The sequence below is a fragment of the Salmo salar genome, chromosome 16 (genome assembly GCF_965601325.2).
Source record: "Salmo salar chromosome 16, fSalSal1, whole genome shotgun sequence".
Classification (NCBI taxonomy): Eukaryota; Metazoa; Chordata; class Actinopteri; order Salmoniformes; family Salmonidae; genus Salmo; species Salmo salar.
Window position 1 is genome coordinate 31,763,254 of NC_138306.1, and position 17,852 is coordinate 31,781,105.

General features: G+C 41.7%; 2 protein-coding genes across 6 annotated transcripts; one reads left to right on the forward strand and one right to left on the reverse strand.

The window, feature by feature from the left end:
* Positions 1-192: 192 nt before the first annotated feature.
* LOC106573761 (uncharacterized) lies at positions 193-2,988 on the reverse strand. The gene is made up of 2 exons (XM_014149104.3): positions 2,704-2,988; positions 193-2,324 (listed from the first exon to the last, which is right to left on the reverse strand). Exon 2 carries the CDS (start codon positions 2,244-2,246, stop codon positions 1,113-1,115), a length of 1,134 nt encoding a protein of 377 aa, XP_014004579.1. The 5' UTR covers positions 2,247-2,324; positions 2,704-2,988; the 3' UTR covers positions 193-1,112.
* On the forward strand, positions 2,937-12,409 carry LOC106573759 (histone-lysine N-methyltransferase KMT5B). Of its 5 annotated transcripts, none has more exons than XM_014149099.3 (11): positions 2,937-3,009; positions 3,232-3,283; positions 3,950-4,218; positions 4,383-4,530; positions 4,636-4,801; positions 4,890-4,999; positions 5,112-5,278; positions 5,391-5,410; positions 5,506-5,642; positions 5,758-5,954; positions 8,082-12,409. In XM_014149099.3, the coding sequence occupies exons 3-11, from the start codon at positions 4,086-4,088 to the stop codon at positions 10,124-10,126; spliced, it is 3,123 nt and encodes a 1,040-aa protein (XP_014004574.1). In that variant the 5' UTR covers positions 2,937-3,009; positions 3,232-3,283; positions 3,950-4,085; the 3' UTR covers positions 10,127-12,409. The 5 variants fall into 5 exon arrangements, with proteins under 5 accessions (XP_014004574.1, XP_014004576.1, XP_014004577.1 ...); XM_014149101.3 differs by having other exon boundaries at positions 3,991-4,218; XM_014149102.3 differs by having other exon boundaries at positions 4,033-4,218.
* The last annotated feature ends 5,443 nt before the right edge of the window (positions 12,410-17,852 follow it).

Genomic DNA, 17,852 nt, shown 5'->3' on the forward strand with positions numbered 1-17,852 from the left:
TGTTTGTGTGAGGAGGGTGTGTTCTAGGGGAAGGGATTTTAGGACATAATTATTTGGAATGCCCCCCTTCACCACACATTCTTTACCTCAAAAAGAAAAATAATGAAAATGGAAGTAAAGGAACATTCTAGGATATTGGATTTGCGACAAGTGATTTTCCCCCCAACACCCACTAACATAAATAGAGCAGCAAAAACTTTACATGGGTCCTTTAATGGATCCATTGTATTGTAAAATCACAGCAAAGGAGTTTTATATCAACAAAACAATGACAAAAAAGGAAATGTCAGGATACAATTCAATGATTTGTTGGAATGTCATTATTCTAATACCCTCCATAAATAGGCCTAACTACATTGCTGGTTACAAACTAATTAATGAGAGCGCAGATTATTTGTTTACCAGTGCAGTTGCAAATTACACCTTTTGAGAGAAATCTTCATGTTCAAACAAAAACATTAAGGATAAGGACCTCATGGTTAAGCGAGGCACTGCAGCATCACTAATTCTATTCTTGAAGTAATACATATGTGTTTGTTTACCCTACAAGCAAGTTACCCCCCAAAAATACCTGACAACATGTCAAGTAAACCTGTTATTTCACACAAAGGCAATTTTCCATTGAGTGGAATAAGTTGAAATTCTGAACATTCAATGTATATTTGTTACAATTATTTTAACAGAGAACTATTGTTTCAATATCACACACAAGGAATCAATGCAAATGTTTATCGTGGAAGATCTAAAGGCTTATTATATTCCTTCACTCAAGAACAGCATATGAAATATGAAATCCGTATATACAGTATGTGTATTGTTTTTAGTTGTCAATGGTGTGAGAGAAATATTGAACCAATTAAACATTATGATTGATTCAGCTTCTTCAGTAAACTAAGAAATAAGTTAAGAAAAACATTTTAAAATGTCTGTTGGATGGTAAAATAAAAAAAATCAAATACACAATCCTTTTGTGCAATTGAATGGTGAAGGAATAAGCTAAAACGTTCCAGCCACCATTGGAATGGACCCTGATTAGCCTAACTATGCTGCATTCCTGATAAGCTGTACTGAATTCCAACAGCTTATGATTCTGTCTTGTAATAGCATTTTGTTTACCAGAGCCAACTGTCCAGGTGTTGGAGACAATAACAGGACTGCTGGAGGATAGATGACAGCTCTCTGTAACTCTGCTCTCTCCAACCAGGAAGCAGTCGCTCATTGTTAAGGGCCTGTAGCCTGGGGGTCCCCTCTCTTAGAACCTGGTACAGACAGGGCCATCTGCTCTGTATCCTAAGCCTGGTTCGACGGTCTAAAGTAATGCCACGGACAATCTTTTTGGCCCTTAGCTCCCGTAATGCTGGCAGATTAAGACTGGAGAAGACCAGACCACGACTAGGCGATACATCCAGGAACTCTAGAGACATGGACTCCAGTGTGTAAGATATGCCAAGGTTTCGGAGTGGCACCAGGATATGCAATGTCAAGGACTTAAGGTTGGGCAGTGACTTGGTCAGGGTCTGCAAAGTGCTTGGGCTTACTCCTTTGAAGACCCAAAAGTACTTGAGTTCAAGGACACGGAGGTGCTGGAAATGAGTAAGGAGTGACACTGATGTCTCAGACCAGTCAAAGTGCAGGCGCATCTTGGTGATCCGAGGGCAGCTGTGGGAAAGTTTTCCCAGTAGCACCTGAAAGTTAGTGACCTGGTCCATCTTGATCTTGGTAATGCTGTCATGGTGTGAATTGGAACCAACCCGCAGGTCCAGTGGCTCCAGTAGTGTGAATGTCCAGTTCAGGTCCAGATGACTGAGATCCCTGCAGTGGACATTTTCCAGGAGGTCAGAGAGAAGCTCTCCCCATTTGTTGCACTGGTCCCCCAGGTCAAAGCTGGCTTTTAGGGTGAGCAGGCTTGCCCCACGGGATATAAGGTGGTGGGTGTAGTGGTGAACCCATGCTTTCCAACGCTCAAACTCTCTGTTGGACACCAGCAGTCCTTCTTGTCCAAGGTGGATCACCCCACGGCGAGAAAAGTCTGCCACTCTCCAAAGCTTCCCTGATCGCACAAGGCAACTCCAACTGGAGCATACAAGTGCAGAATTGCACTTGTCAACCTCACTCAGGAAGGAAAGCACATGGAGCTGGCATTCCACCGGCAGAAGATTGAAAGGAAATAAGTCATCCCCTGCTTTTGCCATTCTTCTTCTACTGACAGGGACAAGAAGCTTCTTCCTTGGGGACATGGTGTTCATTGGTGGAGGACAAAATCCCCACCAGGATAATTCTGATTTAATTATGCCATATAAATTCTGGTCCAGTTCTTCCAAAGTCTGAGAAAGATAATCAAGTGTTTGTCAGTAATCATCGGACGTTATAGTATACTATAGAAATTATATTCTTAACCAAACAATTTAACCAATATATACATGTCTGGTTACTAATTGCATAACACACCTATTCCACAGACTGTGTAACGATACAGAGCGTTTGCTAAATATTTGCTGGCTAGGTAGCTAACCCGTAGCAAGAGAGCTTGTAGACAGACAGACAAAAGACACCAACATCGTAAATGTTGAGCTTGTCATCGATGTGGCAACGAAATAATGGAACAAATATGTTTAGTTTTTCAACCTGCTCTAAATCTAAAGTTAAATACCAACTGGTGTGTTGTGCTAGCTAGCGTTTTAGTTAGTTATACATTTCACGTACCTTGTGATGATTGTATGCAACAAGAAGAAGAGAAGTAGCTATTTCCTAGCAACTTTGGTCGTTTTTTCTTGTAGATAATTATGTTTAATTACATAGGTTGCGGAGAACAAATGTCTATAAGACCAATTTATGTAAAGAAAGTATTGGTTAGCCAGCTAGCTTACAAGGTTAACAGCTGAGTTGTTGTTGATAACGTCGTCATCAAATCGCGCGTCAAGGTTCTTAAATGTTCATGGGTTTCAAGTTTGAGTAAGCAGTGCGCAGGCTAATGTTATTTACATTTATAGGGCATTTATAAAGCACCAGGTACTGTGATGTTTTTTTTCTACAACAATGAAGTTAGCTAATACACAGTTATTAAACTACATGCAGTCCTTGGGTTATCTTACAAACTGCCGTAAAATCAAACAATGTATATGTCCAGACAAGCCCCCCCCCCCCCCCCCCAATCTTCGCCTGGCCGCCATCTTCAATTTTAAATGTTTGTTTTCTCTGGCGTTTAAACTAATGGTATTTCTATTTGTTCAGATCTCGGATTGCAGGATGAATCACGTAATAGTACAAACGCTTGAATAACAAAGTGAGTATTTTAGACAGTTTGTCTTATCAGCGACACTTTTTTTACTGATATTTCATGGACTTTTTTGAGGAACAATGTTAGCTTACTAACGTTAGCTAGCTAGCAATTGTTGTTGTGATGTTTTGCTGTAGCATTCGCTTGTTATTATTTAGCTAGCTAAGTGAGAAGCACACACTTTCAAAAGCAGAGCAAGTAACGTTAGTACTAATGGAATGTAGTCCTAACTGCTGGCTATTTAATTGGATGTGACGCCTCAGCTAGGTAACCAGAAAACGCATAGCCTCTAAATCAGACCTCATGAGTCATGGGGGTGTTGGCATGCTAGCCTAACGTTAGTTACCCATTTATAATCGTTCAGGCATTAGTTAATTGATTATTGTGCCACATTACACTGGCTAGCACGACCCTATTTCTGTAGGTGCATTGCTTGTTTTGCCTTTCGAGAAAGACTAAATTAATAACCACGATGAAATGCAATGCTAGGGAAACTCAAAGTTGACAAGCAACCACAAGATGGCATCCTTTCATAAACCATGAATTAGCTAGCTACAATCCGTTCAGGTTCTCTGTTAGTTTTGTGGCGCCCCACTTTCTGCTTAATTTATTTGCTTACAAGTTCATTGCCTACAAGTCTTTACTCTCAAACCTGTTTGTTTCTTTGTTTAGGTCCAGAATGCCTAGTGCTAAATTCTTGTCTATATCAACAGAAGATTAAACCACGCTAGCCTCCCCTCATCCTCACTCTGCAGATCTTCAAGCACAGATTAGAGTATATGCACCTGACTCTGGCATAATGAAGTAGATGGGGGAATCAAAGAACATGGTGTTGAATGGCAGGCGGCATGGCAGCAGATACTCCAGTGATCTATCCATAACCTCGGCCAGGTCGCTGCGACAGAGCAAGGGCTCCTTTAGAAGGAGGAGATGTAGTCGACGTAAGTGCTTTCCTCTGGCAATGTTCACCACACAATTACAGAACCATAAATGACCCCTTTCAGCTTCATAAATAAATTACACTGCAGTTTTTCCTGATTTTTAAATGGTTTAATTGTTAACGTTTTTTTGTCTCACCTCATCTCCTCCCTCTCTCTCACCTCAGGTGTCAGTAGTTCTGCCCTAGAGGCAGAGAGGCGTCATACCCCATCATCTGGTATGACTGCAAAGGAGCTCTGTGAGAATGATGACTTGACTACAAGCCTTATTCTGGACCCCTACCTCGGCTTCCAGACCCATAAGATGAATAGGAGGTGTGTCTCTTTCTGGCTCACAATTGTACACATTTGTCATATAATGGCTTGTGCATAAGTAAGCAGCCAAAGTTACACAATTGACTGCCTATGGTGTACTTTTAGGTTTCGACCCGTCAAGGACCGACATAGACATTTGAAGGAGGTGCTAGAGTGCTTTAAAAAACATGACAACCTTGAGAAGGCCTTCCATGCCTTGACTGCAGGGGACTGGTCAAGACACCACTTTCCGCACAAGACGAAGGCACAGGGCAAACTCTTCAAAGAGCATGTAAGTTATCTAGAAATATCCATTGTTGAGCAAAAAGAATGAACCATCAAAACAAAAATGTTACCACTATTTTTTTGTGTTTTGGCAGGTTTTTGTTTACCTACGAATGTTTGCAACTAACAGTGGGTTTGAAATACTTCCTTGCAATCGTTATTCCTCTGAGCAGAATGGAGCCAAAATTGTAGCAACAAAAGACTGGTAAGTATCCAAATTAAATTGTAGTAGTCTGCATTTAGTTATAATAAAATGTTGCACTAAGTATATAGTCATTTTTACAAACTCAAATATTCCTTATTCACATTATCCCAAGGAAAACCAATGATAAGATAGAATACCTGGTGGGCTGCATCGCTGAGCTATCGCAGAATGAGGAAAGTGTGTTACTGCGACATGGAGAAAATGACTTCAGTGTGATGTACTCCACCCGCAAGAACTGTGCTCAACTGTGGCTGGGACCTGCAGCCTTCATCAACCATGGTATGCATACCCATGCACTTGACAACAACTGTATCTGCCTCATTCAACACACGTATACTATAATTAAAATACCTATATTAAGAGACTAAACAAATGTTTTCTTGTTTTTCAGATTGCAGGCCAAATTGCAAGGTAAGTAATAATTATGCATGCAAATCAAAGGTATTGTAGAAAATGAAGTGAATTGTGGAAATGAATAACACATTTTTCTGTATGTGTTGTTACAGTTTGTTTCCACTGGGCGAGATACAGCTTGTGTCAAGGTTCTTGGGGATATTGAACCCGGGGAAGAGATCTCCTGTTATTATGGAGATGGCTTCTTTGGGGAAAATAATGAACTATGTGAATGTTACACATGTGAAAGGTATCATTCATTTCTTGCTTAAATATCAAACTTGTTACTTTATATGTTGAATAAGGAGTCATATATTGACTAGGATTTTGAGATTTCACATCTTTACCATTTCTACTCCCTTCAGACGAGGTGCTGGTGCTTTCAAATCGAAGACTGGACAGCCTACGCCCACTCCAATTATCAACAGCATGTATGGCCTGAGAGAGACAGACAAACGTCTCAATCGGCTGAAGAAACTAGAAGACAGCAAATGCTCTGGCAGTCAGTTGGAAGGCTCTAATATGGATCCAGACTCTCAGGAAAATCATGACACGCATCCATGTAAGTGCACCTTTGAGGTTGAGCAGGAATGGTTGCCCTATTTCCTAGACTAGGCCAAGTGAATTGAGCAGTCACACAAGTTGAGCCTGCTCTGTGGTTGCACCATTGAGCAACAACCAAAATACAAAGAATTCCAGTAGCCTGAAACTTATCTTTTTGGTTCCTCCCCATTGTTTAAGTGAAAGACAGACAATTTAGGCATTTATGGCAGCTGGGCAAGTTGTGCTTGCACTGAAGTTGCCCCAGGAAATTCAGTACATTTTTTGTGATATCAAATTTATTTATATAGCCCTTCTTACATCAGCTGATATCTTAAAGTGCTGTACAGAAACCCAGCCTAAAACCCCAAACAGCAAGCAATGCAGGTGTAGAAGCACGGTGGCTAGGAAAAACTCCCTAAAAAGGCCAAAACCTAGGAAGAAACCTAGAGAGGAACCAGGCTATGAGGGGTGGCCAGTCCTCTTCTGGCTGTGCCGGGTGGAGATTATAACAGCACATGGCCTAGATGTTCATAAATGACCAGCATTGTCAAATAATAATAATCATAGTAGTTGTCGAGGGTGCAACAAGTCAGTAACACAAGAGTAAGTGTCAGTTGGCTTTTTCACAGCCGATCTTTGAGAGTATCTCTACCGCTCCTGCTGTCTCTAGAGAGTTGAAAACAGCAGGTCTGGGACAGGTAGCACGTCCGGTGAACAGGTCAGGGTTCCATAGCTGCAGGCAGAACAGTTGGAACTGGAGCAGCAGCACGGCCAGGTGAACTGGGGACAGCAAGGAGTCATCAAGTCAGATAGTCCTGAGGCATGGTCTTAGGGCTCAGGTCCTCCGAGAGAGAGAAAGAAAGAAAGAGAATTAGAGAGAGCATATTTAAATTCGCACAGGACACCGGAAAAGACAAGAGAAATACTCCAGATGTGACAGACTGACCCTAGCCCCCCGACACATAAACTACTGCAGCATAAATAGTGGAGGCTGAGACAGGAGGGGTGAAACCCCCGGACAGGGCCAAACAGGTAGGATATAACCCCACCCACTTTGCCAAAGCACAGCCTCCACACCACTGGAGGGATATCTCCAACCACCAACATACCATCCCGGGACAAGGCTGAGTATAGCCCACAAAGATCTCCGGCACGGCACAGCCCAAGGGGGGCACCAACCCAGACAGGAAGACCACGTCAGTGACTCAACCCACTCAAGTGACGCACCCCTCCCAGGGACGGCATGGAAGAACACCAGTAAGCCAGTCACTCAGCCCCTGTAATAGGGTTAGAGGCAGAGAATCCCAGTGTAAAGAGGGGAAACCGGCCAGGCAGAGACGGCAAGGGCGGTTCGTTGCTCCAGCCTTTCCGTTCACCTTCACACCCCTGATAACCAACATACAAAGAATTTGATTAGTGATCTTTCTGGTTCCTCCCCTGTGTGTAGGAGGAAGGCATGCTATATATGGCATTTCTGCATGTAAAAAGCTAGATTACATTTTCGAGATCAAGTTTTTGTCACGTGCATAAGTACAGTGAAATGCCTGTCTTGCTTAGTCTTTCCCAACATTGAAGTCAAGTATGACAAAAAAAAAAAGAAATAAGAAGAACCTGAGAAAGTAAGTAAGCTATATACAGTGTTAGTTCCGGGGTCAGATCATTTACAATGTGTAGGGATACTGGAGTGGTAGGGTTAGATATGTATAGCGGTAAGGTGACTAGGCATCAGGATATATGATAAACAGAGTAGGTGTGTGTGTGTGTGTGTGTGTGTGTGTGTGTGTGTGTGTGTGTGTGTGTGTGTGTGTGTGTGTGTGTGTGTGTGTGTGTGTGTGTGTGTGTGTGTGTGTGAGCAAATGAAGTGTGTTGGTGTGTCAGTGTGAGTATGAATAGAGTCAGTGCAAAAATAAAATAGGAGGGTCAATGCAGATCTTCTGGCACCTAAAATATACTCCTGAGCTACTATTGGTCAATTATAACACTTACGTGACATGCTGTACTTGTATTAAGAACTGTAACATTTTATGGTACATACTGATATTATAATACATTGTAATTTTACAATGATCGTATGTAGGATGTCCTGTTTCTCAAACTTTTGAATGACTGTTCTGCCGTTATTTCTTCTTTTCTGTTCACATCTTAGCAGTAGGGAGGACAGCCCGCTCTAGTGTGACAAGGCTCAGTGACGCACAAGCTCTAAGCAGGCAAACTCTGTCCAAAATGCCTATCCCTACCTCATCGTTCAATCAAAGACACTCAAAGAACTCCAACGTGCCAAAGAGGCTAAAATCAAAGTCCATAAAGCCTTTGCTCAAGTTAGGAAGAAGGTGTCAGGTAACTGCCCACAAGTGCCCCATTGAGGTGGAAGCTATGGGTTTGTGCCTTAAGGACCCCACAGAATTTGTCAATAACAGGGTCTCACAAAAGAGAGAGATGGATAAGAAAGGGCCGGTGCAAGTGGTGGGAACAAGAGGTGGTCTTGAGCACTATACTGCGAAGGAAAACCATCAGAAATCAGTGAAAGATGTTAGTAGGTGCCCTGATGGTTTAGCTTGCACTCACAGAACTCGCAGTTCAACCAGAGCATCAGTTGGCACACAGGAGTCTGACAACATTAAACTTGAACCAAACTTGCCACCCATCCACTGCGGTGTGGTTAGTAAGACCAAGCCTATGGACCTTGGAGATTGTGTCACAGACATTCACTGGATGAACAGCTCAAGCCTGGACATCAGCTGTCCAAAGACGGAGAACTGTCCCAGACATAAGCAAATGATAAAGCAGGAAGAGCACTCTTTCCGACCAGCATCCCTTCTCAAGGAGGAGGTTTCATGCCTGCACCATACAGCCTGTACCACAGACATTGCTGATGGCAGGAAAGAGCTGCAGGGCCTGCCTGATGGTCATGAGCCCTACAACCTGTCTAAGGGAGACAAGCTTCTCCACCTTGGCAAGGTGAAGAAGAAACAGCAGATTACACGCTATGATTCCCAGCTGATCCTAGCCAACAACAACTCAGGCGTCCCCAAGTTGACCCTGCGGAGACGAAGGGACAGCAGCAGCAGTAGGATTGAGCCTGGTGAGGCAGACCCTGTCAAGTCCTCCAGCCCCACAAAGACCAGCATGAAATTTGGTAAGGACCATCATGCAAAGACCAAGAGGAGCTCTTATGCAGCCAGACTGAGTAATGGGACTTTCAGTCCTGTGGACCAGATCCGCTCCTCCAAACATGGCCTCAGTCCTGTGGACCACATCCGTTCCTCCAAACATGGCCTCAGTCCTGTGGACCACATCCGCTCCTCCAAACATGGCCTCAGTCCTGTGGACCACATCCGCTCCTCCAAACATGGCCTCAGTCCTGTGGACCACATCCGCTCCTCCAAACATGGCCTCAGTCCTGTGGACCACATCCGCTCCTCCAAACATGGCCTCAGTCCTGTGGACCACATCCGTTCCTCCAAACATGGCCTCAGTCCTGTGGACCACATCCGCTCCTCCAAACATGGCCTCAGTCCTGTGGACCACATCCGCTCCTCCAATCATGGCCTCAGTCCTGTGGACCACATCCGCTCCTCCAAACATGGCCTCAGTCCTGTGGACCACATCCGCTCCTCCAAACATGGCCTCAGTCCTGTGGACCACATCCGCTCCTCCAAACATGGCCTCAGTCCTGTGGACCACATCCGCTCCTCCAAACATGGCCTCAGTCCTGTGGACCACATCCGCTCCTCCAAACATGGCCTCAGTCCTGTGGACCACATCCGTTCCTCCAAACATGGCCTCAGTCCTGTGGACCACATCCGCTCCTCCAAACATGGCCTCAGTCCTGTGGACCACATTTGCTCCTCCAAACTGCATATTCAGCTGCAGCATGAGCAGGACAGCAGGAGGCTCAGCCAGTATCACCATGGTACTGGGCCCTTCACGGGTATAGTAGAGAGGGAAGCAGGGGAGGTCTTTGGGCCGACTGTAGCAACATTTGGGATGCATGATGACACAGAGGAAGACTCGTCCTCCTCCTCTGAAGAGGATGAAGACGACGTCTCTGACTCTGACCATGAAGAGTTCGACGATTTCATTCCACTTCCACCAACAAAACGCCTCCGACTCATTGTTGGTAAAGACTCTATAGATATTGATATTGCATCAAGGAGACGTGAAAATCAGTCACGCACAGTCAATGCATGAGCTTCATGGATCTTTATTTGACTAGTTGATTTAAGTCAACAAAACAAAAAAATCCCATGCTGTTGTAAAATGTTAACTATTTTTTTACATGATGGAACTTGATTCGTTATTCATATAGTAGAATGTGTATATTTTACATAGCATACAATGTGTAGTCCTTTATTTTTATATCTTCAGCTTTATTTTGTACAATTGTTAATTATATTTAAAGCCTTTTCTTGTTTGTGGGGTAAACATGCTAAATTTTGCTTCACTGACATTCACAAGAATGGAACCTTTTGGGAACACACTTGATGTGCTTTTGTCCGCATGGCAGTGTACACATGCATATAAAATAATGTGTTTTATATATTGTTTTGAGAGTTTGAAAGGAACAGAATTGTTTCTTGCTGGAAGTCTGTGAAAATGTTTGACTTCCAGTGATTCCTGGGAGCTGGCTTGTGACATTTTTGCCCCATTTTTAATAATTCATTCATTAATCAAAATGTCTTGGTGATTATATATTATGTTAACTTTTCAGTTTGTGAAGAGATGGATTTTCTTTTTATTCTATTAATTTCACTAAGTCACTCAATTCTCAAACTGTATCACTTCTCAGTCTCCGTTTAACAATCACAAATTCATTACAACTTACTTGGTCTGGCATTGGTAGTGTAGATATTCAAACACTTTAAAAATCTGATTTTATTTTTTCTTACTTTGCTATTTTGTTCACCATTTGTTCATCTGAATGACTTTCTGTCTGCTGTGTGTGAATGATGTGCATGTCTCAACTTCTTAAATTGCTCTATCATTTTTTTAATACTAGGTTGATTTTAAAGTCGGTTGTACAACTTTGGTGGACCTGTCACTGTATGCTGTCATACGTAGGCTACTGTCTGTGGTCTTGATTAAGCTACACTACATGGCCAAAAGTATGTGGACACCTACTCGTCGAACATCTCATTCCAAAATCATGGGCATTAATATGGAGTTGGTCTCTCCTTTGCTGCTATAACAGCCTCCACTCTTCTGGGAAGGCTTTCCACTAGATGTTGGAACATTACCGCGGCGACTTTCTTTCGGCGTTCCAATTCATCCCAAAGGTGTTCGAAGGGGTTGAGGTCAGGGCTCTTCGTAGGCCAGTCAAATTCTTACACACTGATCTTGACAAACCATTTCTGTATGGACCTTGTTTTGTACATTGGGGCATTGTCGTGTTGAAACAGGAAAATACCTTCCCCAAACTGTTTCCACAAAGATGGAAGCACAGAATCATCAAGAATGTATGCTGTAGCGTTGATTTCCCTTCACCGGAACTAAGGGGTCTAGCCCGAATCATGGAAAAACAGCCCCAGATCATTATTCCTCATCCACCAAACTTTACAGTTGGCACTATGCATTCGGGCAGGTAGCGTTCTCCTGGCATCCGCCAAACCCACGTTCGTCCATTGGACTGCCAGTTGGTGAAGCGTGATTCATCACTCCAGAGAACATGTTTCCACTGCTCCAGAGTCCAATTGCAGCAAGCTTTACACTACTCCAGCCGACACTTGGCGTTGCACCTGGTGATCTTAGGCATGTGTGCGGCTGCTCGGCAATGGAAACCCATTTCATGATGCTCCTGACAAACCGTTATTGTGCTTCCGTTGCTTCCAGAGGCAGTTTGGAACTTGGTAGTCAGTTTTGCAACCGAGGAGATACTATTTTTATGCGCTTCAGCGGTCCCATTCTGTGAGCTTGTATGGCCTACCACTTTGCAATTGTTGCTCCTAGACATTTCCACTTCACAATAACAGCACTTACAGTTGCCCGGGGCAGCTCTAGCAGGGAAGAAATTTGATTAAATGACTTGTTGGAAAGGTGGCATCCTATGACGGTGCCATGTTAAAAGTCACTGAGCTCTTCCGTACGGGCCATTCTACTGTCAATGTTTGTCTATGGAGATTGCATGGCTGTGCTCAATTTTATTCACCTGTCAGCAACGGGTGTGGCTGAAATAGCCAAATCCACTATTTTGAAGGGGTGTCCACATACTTTTGGCCATGTAGTGTACCGTTTTGAGTTGCTTGTATAATGTTGAGAATTACAGTTGAATTTCATATACATAGCTGTGCATTCTATAACTTAATGTATGTAATTCTTAACATTTATCTCCATGTCTAATTGTTTTTCTACCTCAGAAAAAAAAACTACTAAACGTGTCCTTATTTCTGGTGAATGTAGTTTATATATAATGCAAATCACAAATGCTTGTTTTTATTTTACAGTTTGAGTACTCAAATTAAAGGTTTCTTCCAAGTGTTTTGTCTTCATGACCTGCTGTGCTAAGCTGCTGTTTATTTGGGACATTTTCTTTTTGTGTTATTTAAATAAGGAAGGAACATTCTGTAACTTTCTAAAATCAACTTTTATTAATCGCATGCACCGAATCCTATTAGAATTTTTGCAACCAGACAATGGCGGAGTGAGTTCTGCATAATATATTTCACGGTGGTTTAGATGGTACAATTTTCCATTCATAATTGCTGCCCCCATAAAGATCCTATTAATTCACTTATTATAGGTTTCCATCCAAACATTTTATGCACATGAATGACTAGCTGAGCTGACTAAACTCCACTCCATGGTGAAGGAAGTTTCAGATGAACTCCACCAATGGAGTATTGCAGAGACCAGGCTTTGTGGAATTCAGCTCTGACCACATTGATTCGCCCAAGGTCAATACGCTAACCTTGTACCTATATTTGTCCATTGGTGAAATCCACACTTTTTCAATAAATGTTAATCATATACAATCACAGATTGCTCATTGCAGTTGATCTAAGATGGCAACTCCGTGCAAATGCACATATGCCAATTGACAAGGAAACTTAACAAGGAAACTGTTAGTGGTTTTATTTGATTACGTTCATTGAAAAAGCATGGATTTCAGCAAGCAAAGGCACACAACTACAGAGGACAAAAATGTACAAGGTTAGTGGTTCATAATACATATTTTTAAGTATTGATCTTGAGCGAATCGATGTAGTCTGAGCTGAATTCCACAAAGCCTGGTCTCTGCTCCACTTCGTTGGTGGAGTTCATCAGAAACTTAATTGAACTTAATGAATGACCTGATGCATAAAGAAGTCTCAACAGGCCTTACGGAAACAGCACATTTGTTGTAGAACTTTCCAATGTCGACAACAAGGTGGGATATTTTTGGTTCAGTTGAATAGATTATATGACCATTTTGGTGGAAATGCTTTTATGCACAAGTATTGTTAGAAAACAATCAAGTCACAGTAAACCTGGGAGTCACATGGTGTTTTAGCCTACTACCACCATGAAATGGAAAAGCATGCAGTTTGAGAGTTAACATCACTTATGGTGGTTAAGTGTACGGTGATGAGCTTCATGAAAATTTCCCTAAAATATCGAGGGTAGGCTATCATTTGAATGATGCTGGTGACATGATGATCGGTGCTGGCTACCAATATTTTTTTTTTACTTAAGGATCATCATTTAACCTGTACCCTATCCACTTAATGAGCTAACTGTTGTCTATAGGCCTAGAGCATGTTCCAAAACCAGATTGGGCAAGTAAACTATGCTATTTGTCGCAACAGTTTTTGTGACAATCAACCGTAGAACTGAACATTCTGTGGAAGCACATTAATCTTCAGTTTTTTTATTCGGAACATGGATTCTCCGGTACTTTTGTATACTTTTTATGCAGTAGTTCTGAAAGTAGCGCTCACAAGCCAAAAGCGGTCCTTGAAAATTGGGTACTATGTCACGTACAGATACAGTTGAAGTCAGAAGTTTACATACACTTAGGTTGGTGTCATTAAAACTCATTTTTCAACCACCCCACAAATGTCTTCTTAACAAACTATAGTTTTGGCAAGTCGGTTAGGATATCTACTTTGTGCATGACACAAGTCATTTTTCCAACAATTGTTTAAAGACAGATTATTTCACATATAATTCACTGTATCACAATTCCAGTGGGTCAGAAGTTTACATACACTAAATTGACTGTGCCTTTAAACAGCTTGGAAAATTCCAGAAAACATCATGGCTCTGATAGGCTAATTGACATCATTTGAGTCAATTGGAGGTGTACCTGTGGATGTATTTCAAGGCCTACCTTCAAACTCAGTGCCTCTTTGTTTGACATCATGGGAAAATCAAAAGAAATAAGCCAAGACCTCAGAAAAAAAATTGTAGACCTCCACAAGTCTGGTTCATCCTTGGGAGCAATTTCGAAACGTCTGAAGGTACCACGTTCATCTGTACATACAATAGTAAGCAAGTATAAACGCCATGGGACCACGCAGCCGTCATACCACTCAGGAAGGAGACGTGTTCTGTCTCCTAGAGATTAACGTACTTTGGTGAGAAAAGTGCAAATCAATCCAAAAACAACAGCAAAGGACCTTGTGAAGATGCTGGAGGAAACAAGTACAAAATTATTTGTATCCACAGTAAAATGAGTCCTATATCGACATAACCTGAAAGGCCGCTCAGCAAGGAAGAAGCCACTGCTCCAAAACCGCCATAAAAAAGCCAGACTACAGTTTGCAACTGCACATGGGGACAAAGATCGTACTTTTTGGAGAAATGTCCTCTGGTCTGATGAAACAAAAATAGAACTGTTTGGCCATAATGACCATCGTTATGTTTGGATAAAAAAGGGGGATGCTTGCAAGCCAAAGAACACCATCCCAACTGTGAAGCACTGGGGGTGGCAGCATCATGTTGTGGAGGTGCTTTGCTGCAGGAGTGACTGGCAAGGTATTGGAGTGGCCATCACAAAGCCCTGACCTCAAACCTATAGAACATTTGTGGGCAGAACTGAAAAAGTGTGTGCAAGCAAGGAGGCCTACAAACCTGACTCAGTTACACCAGCTCTGTCAGGAGGAATGGGCCAAAATTCACCCAATTTATTGTGGGAAGCTTGTGGAAGGCTACCCAAAACGTTTGACCCAAGTTAAACAATTTAAAGGGAATGCTACCAAATACTAATTGAGTGTATGTAAATGTATGACCCACTGGGAATGTGATGAAAGAAATAAAAGCTGAAATAAATCATTATCTCTTCTATTATTCTGACATTTCACATTCTTAAAATAAAGTGGTGATCCTAACTGACCTAAAACAGGGAATTTTTTACTTGGATTAAATGTCAGGAATTGTGAAAAACAGAGATGAAATGTATTTGGCTAAGGTGTACGTAAACTTCCGACTTCAACTGTATGTGCACCGCTTAATTTCTACCTTTCTCTGCATCGCTGTGGGTGCATCGTGCATTTTTCTAGCTCTCACTCATATATATGGTTTGGGCCTGGTGCTCATTGGTTGAACTCGAATTGCTAGGGGGCTGGTCAGTTGATTTCAAACTAGGGATTTTATGGTTAATTAAGGTGAAACAGTAATTCTACTGATAGATTATGCATGTATAAATTTCACATTGACACACCCATCCCAAAGTGGGAGGTAAAAAAAATGGTTTGTATTCGGCAAAATTCCGGAGTACTACATCATCAGTAACCAAATTTACATCCACAGTTTTTATGCAAGTAATGTCATACCATATAAAAAAAAATCACGACAGATTATATCTGATTAAATCACGACGGTGAAATTATATGAATGCCGACAGATAATTTGTTCGTTTGACATGGAGGAATATTTTTGTCTGTAAAATTTATTATGCGAGAAATGATGGTGGAAACGCCTTTATTTGCAAATATTGATATAATAACCATCGTATCTAATGTAAACCTGGAGTCACGCAATGATATGGTGTGTGGTCCAACCACTACAACTTGGGTAAACCATGCAGTTTATTAGGCTACAGATTAAATACATTATGATGAACTTCACAGGGTGGTGAAAGAGCACAGTTATATTGATGCCCATTTCCAATAAATATCGAGACTTTTTCTGGTGACATGATGATCAATGCTTGACATAATAATCTCATCATGTAGACTAGCCTACCCGAACTGTATTTGAGAGCTGTTGGCTAGAGCATACAGTATGTGCGAAGACCAGAGTAGGCACATGTGCTATTTAACACAACAGTTTTTGTGACAAAACTATAGGTAGAAAATGCAATGGAAACATATTGCACTTTAGCTTTTTATTCGGTACATGAAAAACGTCATCACGCACTGACTTTTATCTGCAACACGTCCATTTCGTGGAAACGCCACTGGTAGGAAAATGTGCATATTTTCTTTTTGCGTATTCTAGAATATTCACACGAAAAAAGTTGCCAATTGGATGGACACCTAGTTTATAAACGGCTGCCCCTGCATTCTTTCAAAACTGTATGAGGTGTCTTGAAATAATATGTAGCCTTTTTAGTGAGACATTAACCAGGTTTCCATCCAACCATTTAAAGAGGATAAATGACCTGACTCATAAAAATGTACAACAGGCGAAAACTTAGGTGGAAACACTTTTATTTGCAAATATTGATAGAAAAACCATAATGTCGCAGTAAACGCAATGATGTTTTAGCCTACTATGACATGGAAAAATATGCAGAGTTCATAGGCATGTATAATAAATGATGATGAATTTATATTATTTAATAACTTCAACTTATAGTGGTTAAGTGCACAGTGATGAGCTTCATGCAAATTTCCAATAAATATTGAGGGTAGGCGACATTTGAATGATGCTGGTGACACTATGATCGGTGCTGGGCTGCAAATTATAAAAACAAAAGAATGCAACAGTAAACCTTTCGTCCCCCACGAATGATGCAGCGCCCCCCATGGGGCAATCAATGTCATTTGTAAATGCCGAATCTTTTTGGCAAGACGCATCATTCACCCAAGTTTTGTCAAAATCGGGCCAGTGCTGTCTGAGATATTTCGTGTGAAGAACACACTAACGGACGAAAACAGATCCATAGTTCCCTCCCCGATTTCATTGTGGGGGACAATTGTCTTGTTTTTATCCATACTTCGTCATATAGGCAAGGTTTAACCTACCCTGTCCACTTTATCAGCAAACGTGTCTGTAGAGCATGCACCAAAACCAGATTGGGCAAGTGTGTGTGACAAAACCATTGGTAGAGTTGAAAATGCGGTGGAAACACATTAAACTTCTGATTTTTTTACTCTGTACATAAAAAAGTTATCGCAAAATAGATTTTATTGCACTATGTCATCACAAACATCATTTTATCCGCTAAAAAGTACGTTTGATGGAAATACCACTCTGGTGGGAAATCAAATGTATCATATCCAATCTGTCGCCAATTGGATGGAATACTAGCTACCGATACTTGAAGTCTACTTGGGTACACAGACTTCACCTCAACAGCTCAGCTTTTCCCAAAATAAATTGCCATTTTGTGCACACTGATCAGCGTAAACATTGCATAGTCAAAACATTTGTATGAAATGCATTGTGAAAATATAAAATCCCATCTCTCATTGAGGTGGAAGTTGTTTTAGAGAAAGAGAATTAGTCAATATTGGCGTAACAATAGCATAATCCATAGCATAGCCTAAAGTAAACAATATTTTGGTTAGGTTTATCATAGCACCACAAAATAATATTTGTGAACAGCTACAAGAAGGGTTTTACCATGCATGGGAAATGGTGCTGGGCTGTCTCTGTTTTGCTCCTAAAAGGACGTGCCTGTGCCAGCCAATGAGGTAAGAGAATGGGTGTGGTAGTATGACGTATAGATGCAAACTCTACGTGCAATCCGTGCAACCCCCGTCGATTTCAGCCT

Bases quoted from the DNA above. Each gene is read 5' to 3' on its own strand.
- LOC106573761 (XM_014149104.3), bottom strand. From the start codon at position 2,246: ATGAACACCATGTCCCCAAGGAAGAAGCTTCTTGTCCCTGTCAGTAGA.
- LOC106573759 (XM_014149099.3), top strand. From the start codon at position 4,086: ATGGGGGAATCAAAGAACATGGTGTTGAATGGCAGGCGGCATGGCAGC. The intron at 5,279-5,390 runs GTATGCATACCC...CTTGTTTTTCAG, and splicing joins TGCAGCCTTCATCAACCATG to ATTGCAGGCCAAATTGCAAG. The intron at 5,955-8,081 runs GTAAGTGCACCT...TTCACATCTTAG, and splicing joins AAATCATGACACGCATCCAT to CAGTAGGGAGGACAGCCCGC.